This window comes from Mustela lutreola, chromosome 4, assembly GCF_030435805.1.
Source record: "Mustela lutreola isolate mMusLut2 chromosome 4, mMusLut2.pri, whole genome shotgun sequence".
NCBI classification, from domain to species: domain Eukaryota; kingdom Metazoa; phylum Chordata; class Mammalia; order Carnivora; family Mustelidae; genus Mustela; species Mustela lutreola.
The window spans coordinates 25,275,641-25,289,794 of NC_081293.1; the positions used below are offsets into that span (position 1 = coordinate 25,275,641).

A 14,154-nucleotide genomic window follows, 5' to 3' on the forward strand; every position below is an offset into this window, starting at 1 on the left:
GGGAGGAAGGAGAAAAAGCGGAATGAGAATTAACACTGGGCACAGCTCTGAAATTCAGGGCCAGAGGGGCGGCTGAGGGCAAGGCTCCTTCCCTACGCCATCCTAAAAGGCTCCCTCCCTGCACTTCAACAGACACTATGGCCCTTAAGGTCTCCATTCTAGGGATGAGTTACGATTCCGACTGGTTAGCCAACTTGCTGGAGCTCACATAGCAATGAAGTGGCAGAGCTGGGACTTGGACCCTGATCTTCCAATGCTGCTCATAGGGGTCCTTTACTCTACTAGGCATCTAATACTAGAGCCCATTTTCCCCACAAGTCCAAGATGGCAGGCATAGTGGGGAAAGGCTGCATGGAGAAGGCGCTGGCCAGTCCCAGCTGGGGGAACAGCCACAGCAAAGCAAGCATTCTCAAGATACTGGGACACTACTCCCCCACTGGCCACTGGTCCTGGTGGAGCCCCAGTCTCCCCATCTGGCTCCCAGCAGAGCTCTCAGAGCTCTCCTTAGTGACAGGTTTACAAGCTTCCCGGGAGCCACAGTGGGAGGAACCCCCCCACAGGCGAGGCTGCTGCTGACACAATGGAAACTCCCCCACAGAGCCCATTCTTCCTGGGCATTTATGAGGTGCCAGACACAAGCCTGGCCAGCGCTCCAGGTAACCCTCAGCTAGCTCTGGACCACATTCCTGCCTCTGGGTGGGGTCCCAGGGGAAGATGCCGGGACACAAGGCAGCCTCTAGAGTGACCTCCTCACTGCCCCCATGCCAAGATCTGCCCCAGAACCATCCTGGCAGAGCCCCGCACGCCCAGGCTGAGCTGAGCTGGACTGCCAAGGAGAGGGCAGTACTAGCGACAGTGACCAAACCCCATGTGATTTTATAGGTGGGGTCTTCATTCTGCCCCCAGTGCCGTTAGGACACAGGTCCTGGGACGTGAAGTTACCCAGACAGAGCAAAGGGCACTGATTACGAACCCAGGCCTGCTGCCTCCAAACCCAGCAGCTCTCTCACTAACTGTGAGACCTCTGGAGCCTCGCTTTTCTCACCTGTAAAATGGGGGTCATGGCAGACCTTCTTCATGGGATTCTTGTCGGGATTAAATGAGATGATGTATGCAAAACTACCCAGTAAGTGGTTGCTATAATAATGATGATTATTATAATAATTATTATAGATAACAGCTAATAATTATATTATAATTAAGACACAGTTAGCTTATCAGTACTTATTATATAACAATAATAATTATTAATGCTACTGACATCGACCTGTGTTCTCGTACCTCCATACCTTTGTTCAAGCTCTTCGCCCCTCCCCACCATACAGCTTCTTTCCCTGCCCCACCTCCCACTTCCACTTCTCCAAGTCCCATCCGTCTTTCAACACGGAATCCCATCGCGCTCAGGACCGCCTTGCTCTGAGTCTGTGACGCTGACCCCAGGGCTGGCATGCTTGTCTGCATCTCTGACGAAGGAGACCTGTCTCACTTTCTAGACAATGGGGATCAGGGAACAAAGAGCTTGAACCCTGGAGTCAGGAGGCCATGGGTTCAAACCCCAGCCCTGCCACAGACTTGCTGTGTGACTTTGGGCAAGTCACTTCACCTCTCTGGACCTTGATCTCTTTCTCTGTAAAACAGGGTCATCTTAGCTGCTCCGCCCACCTCTCCTGGTTGCTGTGACCACCCAGGGAGTTCATAGATGTGAAAGAATTTTGCAAACTTGGAACACCAGATCCCATCATAAGGTCTTATTTTTTTTTTAATAAAAGCAATAAATCCCACTGTAGGAAATCACCAGCTCTTTTCAGCCCAGTGGGAGGCCAGACACTCTGGTTTTATCTTATCCCAAACACCCTAATCCTGGATTGCCAGGGTAGTCCTGATTTAGACTAGCTTATACCCATGCACTGAACAGGGCTTGCTCTCTCTGGGGTAAAGACAGTGGCAGCCAGTTTGAAGGGTGGGAAAGCAGGTGGGGAGGGGGCTTCAGTGAGAGAGATGATTGTAAAACAGGGCAGATGTGACCTTCTTAGGGGTCATTAAAGGGGCCCACCTCCCTCATGTGCCTCTTGCCTCCAGGCTTGGTCCAAGCGCATTTCTCTGCTGGGGATCTTTCTCTCCTTCCCACCGACTTACCTGCCTTTCTCTCACTCATCCCTCAGACCTGGATTTTAAAGCCCACTTTCCCCTAGAAGTCTCTCTGGCCCCAGATTAGGTTCAGGGCCCTGCTATGGCCCCCCAGGGACTCTACCCACACACCCCTAACAGAGCCTCCAGCACCCAAGTAGCCTCTCTCAACTCTGCTCCCTCCACAGAATTCCGTGCAAAGGCCCTGAGTTGCCTACTATCTGCAGGACACTATACATCTTCTCCACACCCAGAACGGTCGAGAAGAGAGTCACTAGGATCATCTTCTGTGCTCTGCGGTGCAGCTTTCTGGTGAGGAAAGGCTGCAGGGTTATTTGTGTCTGTCTCCCAGATGGACCCTGAGCCTCCTGGGGGCAGAAGCTCTTTTCGTCTTTTTTACTGCTATTTCCCCAGTGTCTAGCTGAGAGCACAGAGCAGGTGCTCAACATGAGATGCTGAACGGAATGCCCCTATTCGATTCTTCAATCCACTGACCAACTGGCAAGTGTCCGGGGAGTACCTACTCTGTGCCTTGCCCTTTCTGGTGTCCTGTGGAGAAATCAGAGAAAGAGGGACTAAAAGGACAGCTTCCTTCACTGCCCAGCACCAGGATCCCACCCACACTGCATGCCTAGGAACCTGTAACAGCTCCCCACTTGCCTGCCGGAAAAAAGGAGGAAAGGAAGGTGATGAGAGTGGATGGTTTCTTTGGTATCAAATACTGCAGCAGATGTCCTTCTCATGCAACCTCTCCTCACCCTCCCAGTCCTTGCAAGACAGGTGTCTGAAGGAAGCAGCCTCCAAGATGGCCCCAGTGATCCCCAATTCCCCCTCCTGGCAGTCATGCCCTCTTGCAGACCTGTCCCTTTGCGTGTGGAGCAGACCTAGCAGCCAGCTTCCAGTGCATGGAATACAGCTGAAGTAATGGGATGTCATGCCTAAGACCGGGTATCAAAAGCCTTCAGTCTCCATCTTGGTTACTTTCTCTTGCCTCTCTTGGGTTTCTGTGTCTGGGGGAAGCCGGCTGCTGTGTTTTGAGGAAACCCTGTGCAGAAGCCCATGTGGCAAGGGACCAAGGACTGCCAATACCCACGTGAGTGAGCCTGGATACGGATCCCCCTCCAGACAAGTCTTCAGACTTGGAGACCACAGTCGCAGCCAACAACTCGACTACAACCTCCCAAGAGACATTAGGCAGGAGGTACCCAGCTAAACTGTGGGTCAGGATTTCTGACCCACAGAATCTGAGATAATGAAATGTTTGTTTTTTTATTTATTTATTTATTTTTTTAATGTTTGTTGTTTTAAACCACTAACTTCTGGGGTAACTTGCTGTATAGTGGATGTGCTTTGCAACAGTATATTAGTCCCATTTTATAGATGAGGAAACAGAGGCTCTAAGAGGTATTAACTCATCCAAGATCACATAGCTTTCAGGTGGCAGCTCTGGGTTCTGATTCGGGTAACGCACTCTCCAGCTGCCCTCGGTGATCCCCCCCTCGCTGGCCAGCCAGCTAGGTCCGCTCTCGGCGACGCGAGCCCTGCGGCCAACCCTAGTTGGTTTCTCCATGCCCACATATACCCACCTTTGTGTTTCGGGGTTAGGAGTCATGTCAGGCCTCTCATCTCTCCTCAGGCCCTGCCTGTGCATACAGCAGGCCCTGCTGCTCCCTGGAAGACTGAATGAATCCATGACGACGAGTGGGGCGAGGGAGGACGGCGGGGAGTGGGCAAGATCGGCACCTTCATCACCAAGTTGATCTCCCCACACTGAGCCTCCTGCTCTCAACTCATTCTGTGACATCCCAATTTCTGACATTCCCAACAGATGTGCATACAGCTGTGCCTCCCTCACTGCTGGGAGGCGACCAGCCCTCTTCTTCCCCTCCCGGATCCTACCCCAAGATTCCAGATGATAGCTATCCTGGGTTCAGCTCTGGGCCCATCTTCCCAGCAGCTCCCCAAAGCCCCTGGGCCAGGTCTGGGAGACTGCAGGGTTGGGGGGAGCACGGCTCGGTCACATAAATCCATACACCACACAGACTGTCCCCCGGAGCTTCCCTCACGCATGTGTACATGTGTGCACACACACAACCAGAGAGTGTGGCTGATGATGGACACGAGACCCATCAGGGCTGGAGGAGGAAGAGACACTTGGGGTCCCTCGAGGAGGCCAGGTGTGCGTGTGTGTACACACGGACATACAGAGGCCAGGAGGAGCCTCCAGGGAAACCTTCGCAGAAGCACATTCATTTCCAGGGTGCTCACGGTGCACTAACGCCCATGACCTACTTAACCCTTTCTACTATCCTTCAGGGTAAATATTACCATCCCCGATGTACAGAAGAGGACAATATACAGAGGAAGAAACTGACCCAAAGTCACAGAGCTAGTGGATCCGGATTCAAACTCTCACCAAGAACACCTGCCCCACCATCCCCTTCCTCTCTAGCCTTGCCTGGTGTCACTGCCCAGCTCAGGTCCCACATCCTCCAAAGCTGTCCTTGACAACGCCATCCTACCTGTCCCCCAGGTCACCTACAGCTCCAGCTGCCACACGGTCCAGCCACGCAGGGCCTCTACCCCTCACTCTTCCCTCTTACTCAATTGACCAAGGATCCACTGGGTGCCCGCTGGGGGTGGGGGCAGACACAGAGCTGGGTTAAGAGAATAAGACGGATCAAGCTAAGCCACCCCACCTGCGAGCTCACCTTGGCCTAAGCCTCCAGAGCTGCCGCCAGGAGACAGACAGCCCCCTCCATGTGAATCGCAGGTCCCACAAGCCATGGGATGCCCCTTCCCCTGCTGCCTGTGAAGGAACCCGAGAAGGAGAGTGGGGAGCCGGCTGCAGAAGGGGCAAGCCCTGACTTCCCACCCGAGCCACCAGCGCCATGACCTCAGCCAACCACTTCCCCTTCTGGGCCACAGCATCCCCCTCTGTGAAAGGACACAATTGGGAACCAACTCTCAAGTCTCTGCACCCCAGCATCTAGGGTTTGTTGGTCCACAGATGTGCCACACATGTCGGGGTGAATACGTGGGTGCCATCCACGCATCAGCCCCCTCAGCGCTGGGCCTGTCCTTGCCGGTGGGGGAGCCCTGAAGGAGGCGAAGTGGGAAGGCAAAGAAAGAAGAGGGGAGGGGAGAGGCCGGTCCGTATGGCTGCTGCCTCCTTCCATGCTCTCCACTCCCCAGTTCCTGCCCTCAAGACTGGGAGCAGCTCGGGAAATCTGCCCGATGAAAGACATCAAGCGTGTAACTGCCGAAACCATTTTGCAAATGGGAATTAATTTCTCCCATGGGTCTCCTGCCAGGCTGGTCCCAGAGGAGCCTGACTCTTCACCACCAGCCCTAATACACACAAACAAACACACACACACACACACACACACACACACACACACACACCTCTCATGCAGAAACACTGACATCTATCTACAGAATAACAGGGACATGTACCCCGCACAAAGTAACACAAGTGTGACGGCTCACACACGTATACGCAGGCTTAGCGTGAAATCCCTTAAATATTAGACAGATACGTACACGTCCCATGCTACACAGCACGTGGTAGCCACAGACAGAGTCCCCAGCACAGGTACACCACCTGCAGACACCAGGAACACCGACAGCCAGAACATGTCCACAAACATTCGGCTAGAAACCCACCCGCAAACATACACACAGTCTGGGGTCACATTCTGTCACATCCCCATCATCTCTGTCACCCAGCAATTCAAAACCTTCCCTTTGCACCAAAGCCACATCACCAGGGCCCACGGGGAAGATACGATCGAGAACTATGTAAGCACTCTCTGGGAGTCAGGCTGTGGGCGGAGAGCGCCCCTAGGAAGGAGCCATACCTTTGCATCTCCCACTTCCTGCGCCCCCCAAAAGAAGGCAAAATGAGAGCCACTGAGGCAGCCAGGGCATGGGTACAGGCATGGGCAGTGTGAGGACGTGCATGCTGAGGCTCCAGCTAAGGGGCCCTATGACACGGGCAAGGACGCTCACATCCTCCAACTGCCCTCTCCTACTCATCTTGATGGTAGGTTGAGGCTAGGGACTAGGGCCAGCTTGGCAGGAGGCCCAGCCTCTGGAGGGGGTGGGTCTCGGCTGAGGGCAGGGGAGGGAAGGAGGGCAAAGCAGATGAAGCATTTCATTAGCGCTCACCAACGTCTACCCGGCCTGGAGGCCCAGCTCCTAGAGCTCTCAGCCCACCCTAAGTAATCTCCTGCTCCGGTGGGGAGAGAGCGGGAGTCTGACCCTGGCCTCAGAATGCTTTTCCAAGCCTGTGCTCAGTTCTCCTCATGTTCAGTCCTTGTTCACACCCTCCCAAGTAATCCTCACCACAGTCCCGAGGAGGGCACTCCTGTCAGCCCCATGAACAGATGAGAAAACCAAGGAAGACACTTGCCCTCGAACACGTGTCTGTGCACCGTGGAGCAGGGGCTCGTGAAGTCCGTGTGCTGTGTTGGGTGGTCTCGGGGTTCTCACTCCCCTCAGAAGCCCGTGCTCTGGGCCAGCTGGAGGACAGTGGGCTGCATCCTGGGCCTGTTCTGAGGGCCTCTCTGTCCTTCCCAGGCCACAGGATTGACCAAGTCTGTTTCCAGTGGAAAATGCCAGCCTGCACCCAACCCTCTGCCAACGGGCCCTGTTGGGGCCAATGAGCCCTGAGAGGAGCCCCCGCCCTGTGGACACCCAGGGCCAGGCCCAGGTCAGCCCAGTCCGAGTCTCGGGCCAAAGACCAGGCCACTGGCCGGCTCCGGATTATGTGTCTTCCAGGACCTTCCATCTGTCACTGAGCGCTGCAGGCCCAGGACAAAATTTATTTCCTTTTACGAGAGTCAGGGATGTGCTTTTCCCATGTCTCCTTTCCTCCCTTTTTCTTTTTTAATTAGAAATTACTCTCGCAAAGTCCAGAGCCTGGAAGGGAAAAGCCACCTGGTCACCAGACCCAGCCACAGCTTCCTGATCGCTCCTGCCACCACCCCTCCCTCTTCCCGGGGCCTCTCCCAGGTTCCTTAGTGCCCACTGGACTCAGCAGATGAGGCCGCCCCATCTCCTAACGCCCTGTCTGAGCGGGGAGCAGGGGACACAGGGAAGTGTGGCGGGGACTGCCCAAGGTCAGCCCACACTGCTCTGGCCCCAGCTGGTTTGTACAGAAAACCCAGCTCCCGGGGCCCAGCAATGACAAAACAAGTCCCTGGGAAGTCTTTCCCTTCTGGGTCTGGTGCCACATCAGCCACATTACTCCCAAGACCACAGCACCGGAGCCAGGCGGACGGAGGGGATGGGAGCCCAGGCAAGCAGCAGCTCTGCAAACATGAAGCCAGTTTGGTGCTCCTCCCTTCCAGCCCTTCACCTGCCTGCCGGGCGCCCTCTCTGACCATGGACGTAAACCCCGGGGGTCAGAAGTTCACTGGCCTCCCCTACAAAGCACGCACTTTGCGAACTCAAGCCAGGCCATGTGGGGGGCTGTCACTTGCATATCTGGATGTTGAGGCATAAGCAGACACAGGTACACACCCACAGACACCTCGAATGCACCCTTGTGAGCACAGATACACACACGCACTCATGCACACACGTGTGTGCCCACACATCTCTCCACGTCTCCATCATGGATCACAGTGCTGACCTCCGTGGCCTGCATCCCGGGACTTACAAACAGGTTCCCCCCCGCTATCTAGCTACGGTTTGTGTCGGTTCTGGGAGCAGAGGGTATGGACCCCCAGGACCTCACACCCCATGTGGGGGTCGGTCAGCACCCGGAGAAGGTGAGAGGGGAGTTCAACAAGACTTTGTGGGGAGACTTCACCTCCTGACCTCTGCTGACTATCAGGGAAAGCCCCCCTCTTCCTGCTTTCCCCAGGCTCCCTTGCTGGCTCCCACCCCAGGGTCAAACACCCTTCTGTGGTTGAGAGGCACCCCCCCCCCCCGTGGCCCCAAAGCCCAGCAAGGAGGAAAGAGGCAGGGGGATGATCATGCCCTAGCCCGAGGGCCCCAGGACCCCCGCCTCCCCAGGTGGTCCCCAGGCTGGGAGTGGGCGGACCCCCTGGCATCAGCTGGGGCCTTACCGTGGAGGTTGCTCCGGGTGATCTGTGCCCCCATCGCGGGCAGCGGTCAGCACAGCCACCTTCGTTTGGCCGGCTGGCCTCCTCACCAGGCCACCCTAGCCGCCAGCTGCCCTCCTCCTGCCTCTCCTCCCCCGCGGCCAGCAGCCGGCATGGCAGGGCCGGGCCCGCCCCTCCTGCGTCCCCACCAACTGCTTCCCGCACACGGCTGCCTGCCTGCGAGGCCAGCCACACACACACACAGACACACACGCGCGCGCGCGCACTCAGGCACACGCAAGCACACCCCTCTGGCCCTGCTCGCCGCCTCTAGCTCCCACCCACTCCCCCGAGCCTCCCCCACCTCCCTGCACTGGTACAGGCAGTGGGATCTGTCATGTTTATTTACATAAGGAGGAGGAGACTGGAGGCTTCCTGAAATAGCCGGGCTCCAGAAAGCACGGGAGATGCCCCAGCCGGAGCAGACGCGCGCGCACACACACACGCGTGCACACACACACACGTGCGCGCGTGCACATGCACACATATGCTCATTCCCCATCACATACCTCTTCACAGACACCCGCATGCACACAGCCTCACTGTCCCCTCAGGCTTCCTGCCACCCACAAGAGACTAGGCGCCTACTACCTGCAGACCTTGGACAAAGACATTTAGGGCACCACGGTGAGCAGAAAACACACTGTCCGATCCTCAGGGGGCTTACACTCTGGCTAGTGGAGCTTACTAACAAACAGCTAACATGGCTTCTGGTTTCTTCCAGGCTCTGTCACAAATGCTTCAGGAGTATTAACCCCTTCAGTCCTCACTAACTGATGAAAAGGTCAGTATTATTCTTATTATAAGTACCATTATTACTATTATTATCTCGCAGATGAGAAAAATGAGACAAAAAGAGGTTACCAGCCTAGAAAGTGGCAGGGCTGGGAAGGAAACCCAAGAATCTAGGTTTTCATCCGCCCCCATCACCCCTTTAACTGTAACATCCACAAGCACACACCAATATATAGAGATCTCACTACCTGTCTGTGCCACATCACACGGAAGCGTATGACATGGGCTCTCATAAGCATTCACCATCATACACACTTAGGACCCTACTGCCCACCAGCCTTGTGTAAGTCAGGCACAGTGGGCACTCTCATTGGTATTCTCGATGGCAGATGCTAGTGTTAGGTCCATTTTACAGAAAAGGAAGTTGAGACTCTAAAAGGCTCAGGAAATTGCCTGAGGTGACCCACCAGGTCAGAGGCAGAGCCAGGACTCAAGCCTGGGTCTACAAGACACTCCCACAGTTCATCACCCTTTTGCAGGCTCTCTACAGAACAGGGATCTCTCCCAGGCCCTGGCCCAGGCCCCAGCCCCTGTCCTCAGGGCCAAGGATCTGGGTTCCCAGGGAAAGATCTGGGTGGGGCTGGAAAGCCTGGGAGCAGAGGTGTGGGGGCTGGGGAAAGAGCTAAGGCAAAGACAGGGTTGCCCCGTATTAGATGGGACTCAGAGGCCTCAGCACTAGGAGGGGCAGTGCTGGGCTCTGAGTCTTCACCTTAACACCCTGCTGTTACCAGCCCTGAGTAGGTCTGGGGGACAGACATCAGGCCTGATTAGCCAGAGAGCAAGGCAGGCATTGGGTGAACGGGTCCCCAGGCCCAGTACGCTAATCCTCCTACGAGACCAGAGGCACAGCTCGGTGTTCTCCCCAGAATAAGCGCTGACCCCCAGTCCACACAAGACTGCCCCTTCCTCCCGACACACTGTGCTTGTGGCTGTGCGGAGCCCCGAGTGCACGCACCCACACACTCTGGGGCACACACGCCCAGTTCCTCTGCGGAAGGAAACTAAGTCAAAGTCTAACAGAGGAAATAACCTGAACTCCTTTTGTGGGATAAATAATCCTAATGATAGCAAACATGGACTGACTGTGCCAGGGTGTTCTAAGCAGATGACTTACATTAACTTGTTCAATCCTGAGGACAATTCTCAGGGATAAGTTGCGCTTTTATGCCCATTTTACAGATGAGGAAACCAAAGCAAACAGAGGCTATTCTGGAGGCTACTGTTGGTGGCAGCAGAGTCAGCCCCCCTCAGCCTGCCTGCCTCCTAATGCCCCTGCCTGGCCCTTCCCAACCAACCCCCTTCACATGCCCCCCCAATATTCCCACTTCCTAGCACTGGAACCCCTCTTCCAGGAAGCCTCCCTGAGACCCTGGGTACAGGGTGAGTCTCCCTTTTTGGAGCTGGTCTCTCCTCTGAGCCCAAGTTGTGCCTCTCCCAACCCTTCATCCTACTCTGCCCTCCCAGAGACGGCCAGGCCTAGCTGTGGTCTTCTTGTCTGCCTGTCCTGGGGGCATCTCAACCATTCAACTTGACCGACATTTGTGTGCACCTGCTGTGCATCAGATGCTAAGTTGGGGACACAAGGGTAATCAAGAGCAGACAGGCCCTGGCTCTCGAGAACTTATAGTCCAGAGGGAAACATGTTTATCAAGTAGTCTCCCTAAGGAGTATATCATCATCATCCTAGACATGAGTGCTGAAAGAAAGGAGCAGGGTTCTCGGGGAGGCTGAGGGCAGGCTTTCCTGAAAAGCAAATGTGAAGGATAAGCAGGTATGTCCGTGTCCTGTGGAGGTAGCTTTGAAGAGAGAGCTCCAGAGAGTGAGCACAACATGTGCAAAGGCCCTGTGGCTGGAGGAAGCCCACACATCCAAGAAGCAGGGTTGGTGCATCTAGAGCAGGGACCACAGTAGGAGCCGGGGAAATTTTCCAGTGGCAAGCTGAGGTGGTCAAAGGACACCCCAGGAGGGCCTTGAAGATCAGGGTGAAGAATCTGGCCCTTTCTCTGAGAGCAGTAGGGAACCTCTGAGAGGGTTTAGCAGAGAGGCAACAAGACCAGACCTGCAGTTCTAAAAGGTCATTCTGCCATCTGGTGTGGAGAATGCACGGAGGAAGAAAAGGTGCTGGGGGAAAACGCAGCAGGGGGAGGAGCACAGGCGGGCCTGGACCTGACTTGCCCTCATGCCCCTCCGGCCTAGCATTGGGCCCACACAGAGCAAATGCTCAGGGAAGAACCCCCGAAACAGAACTGAGTTCCTATAATTTTCTGGACACAGGACTATGGGGTCAGTAACAGGCAGGAATGGGAACCGAGTGAAAGGTTAGCAAACCAGAAGTCCCTCTCTCTGGCCCCTCCCGGTGGACTGGGAGGTGCTTGGGAGGCCCCTGGCCTTCACAGCACCACTGTCTGAAGGGCCTTCCCACCAGACCTGGCCCCTGTTCCCTATAATCCACTTCCCCAATTTAAATAGGAAGTGGCAGTGTCCTGGGTCTGAGGGTCCCCCAACCGCCACCCAAGAGCGGCGGCCAGGCCTCCACAGACGAAGCAGCAGCCAGCACCGTGCTCTTCCCTGTCTCATTCACTGGGACATCACATAAAATTTCATTTGGCCAAAGGATGCTGTTTCTGCATGGGTGAAAGAAACCCGGACCTACGCCATTCATTCTCTCATGGAGCATTCATAGAGCGCCTGCCACGGACCCCACTGGTGAGCAAGACCCAGCTGGCTCCCTTTGGAAGCTGAGCGGAAGCGAGGCTGGGATCAAGGAATGGAGATCCTCTGGCTCTGACGGAATGATCTCAGTGTTCTGTTCTCTGGCCAGAAAGGACGTGAAAGCGGATGTGAAGGATGGCAAGGTTGTGAATGGGATGCAGAAGCTAGAAGCAATTCTACGTACGGTGAGTATCTCATGCACATGATTCCACTGACCCCCACAGCATCCCTGTGAGATGAGAGCCAGGCCCATCTCGCAGGCTATAAAGCTGAGCTCAGAAAGGATACGTGGGAGGCAACACACGCTGGGGCTCCAACCCAGACCGCCCGCCTCAAAACTCATGCTCCACCCAGGAAAGGTCAAAGTGCAGGCAAACCCCTTACCTAAGAAAGAGAAGAAAAGGGAATAATGGGACCTTGTCCTTAAGAAATTCTACTGGGAGGGAGAGCCTAGGATATTTCCAAAGGACAGAGGGTGATATCCTAGTGTGGAACTTCAAGGAAGGTGGGGAGACTGTGGACTGGCATAAGACTGGACTTCTTGTCTGCTAGCGGGAGAGACCATCCTGGAAATCTTGCAGAAAGTAGACCTGTCCGTGGCCTGCATGGGGCCTGCAGTGCTTCAGAGCCCATGGCAGAAGGCAGGGCTGGATGCACCCTGGGGTAGCAATTTGGTGTGTCAGAAACCCTGCCAATCTTCAGGAAGAAGCCCCTCCCTTTCTGCTGGCCCCTGCTGCATCCATCTCTGGCTGCAGGGAACCTCCACCCCCTTGGCTCTCCGAACCCACTCCACTCCCAAGACCCTCCTCTCCCTGTCATCTCCCTGTCTTCTGATTCCTTTCTGCCTGTTCCTCTTCCCTCTTGGGTGCCATCTTGTCTCCATGGTGGGCTACCCAGCCCACCAAGTCCCTCCTCATTCATGTCCCCAGGTGAACCTGCCCTCTCAGAACTTAAAGTCAAGAGCACACCTAGCAAATGTGGAAACAAACACAGAACAAATTCACAACAGAAACCATCACGATCATCGACTCCAAGATCCCTAACGGGAAGGAGCCTCAAGAAAGCTCTGGATCCAGTCACTCACTGCCTTCATGAAGGCCAAGAAGTAATGTGCCCATTTTACAGATAAACAAATGAGGCCTCATAAGTTGTCGACTTTCCAACTGTCACACAGTGAGTATAGAATAAGAAGGACTTAAACTCAGGTTTAATGTCTTCTGTTACTTAACATGACATATGGGTCAGAGCATCCAAAGGCATGGAAGACAAGACTAGACAAGGAGAGGGGTAACTTCTCTTTACGAGGTGGGGGCACAGGGGACTCAGGTCTGGAGAGGACCATCAAGAGAGGTCAGAAACGGGAGGCGGCCCTGCTGGGGGCTGGGGAGGAACAGGGAGGCAGTTCCTGGTTGCTATAGTATCTTTGTCGTCAAGAACAAGGGATAATTTGATTGAGCCGATGAGTCACCTGGCATTTGAGGCGTAAGGCCAACCTACCAGGACCATCCTCCTGACCCTATTAGACGAGGCCTGGTGCAGGAGAACGGGAAGCAGGGAGCCCCACCCTAAAGCTTCCTCCCTTGCCCAGAATCAAGACGAGAATGCGAGACAGGCAATGTGCATGGAGATGAGGATAGAAACACACAGGGACACAGACAGAGAGCATGAGCCGTGTGCTGTAGAGAGACCAGAGCCAGGGAGTCTACAGGACGTCCTCTGGGGCTGGGACAGGTGCCCCAGCAGTGACAGCTGCCAGCCGCCCGGGATGATGGGAACACAACAGGTGCAGAGGCGTGGGCGGAAACTGAAAGGGAATCTGAGAAAACAGCCTGGAGTTGGCTGCCCCTCCCAGACCCTGGGCCCTGTGCCAAGCAGGCCTTTCTCAGACCCTCCAAGACACAAACACACCTACGCCTGCTTCCCAGGGCCAGCCTGGCCAGCCTGGACCAGACAGAGGGGTCACCATCCATGCCAGGCAGAAAGGACAGAACAAGGAAGAAACCAGGCTTCAAATCCCAGGACAGAGTGTGCCAGATGGAGCCCACACCCTCAGAGTCCCTACCCGGAAGCAAACATTTGCCTATGATAAGACTTATGTCACCGGCCAGGGAGGGTAGATGGATGCCCTCCCCGCCTTGTGCAGGTTGGGGGCTGAGAAAGGCAGGCTCTATCACCACATGACTGGGCAAGCTACTGAGCTTCTCCGAGACCCCGTGCTTGGATCAACCAGTAATAGTAACGATTGCTGTCAATGTTGTTGTTCAGAGACCCTGAGAGCCCAGGAATCCAGGTAGTACCTAGAGGGGCCAAGGTTGCTGCCCAGCCTTAGCAAGGAGAGACATAGGATGCCGAGTATGGGGAGAGCTCTAAGTATAAATGTCACACCAAGGAAAAGAAAGGGAGG

At 55.2% G+C, this 14,154-nt stretch overlaps 1 protein-coding gene across 2 annotated transcripts in view; it reads right to left on the reverse strand.

The window, feature by feature from the left end:
* Window positions 1-14,154, reverse strand: part of NEURL1 (neuralized E3 ubiquitin protein ligase 1) — an 80,479-nt gene that overhangs the window by 24,734 nt on the left and 41,591 nt on the right. Inside the window, exon 1 of one of the 2 annotated variants that reach the window (XM_059173304.1) lies at window positions 8,208-8,499. The exons of the other annotated variant lie outside the window; for it this stretch is intronic. Coding sequence (XP_059029287.1) covers window positions 8,208-8,241 — 34 coding nt within the window. The 5' untranslated portion in view covers window positions 8,242-8,499. Of the gene's footprint in view, window positions 1-8,207; window positions 8,500-14,154 lie in introns of those variants that run through there. 2 annotated transcript variants of the gene reach the window in all.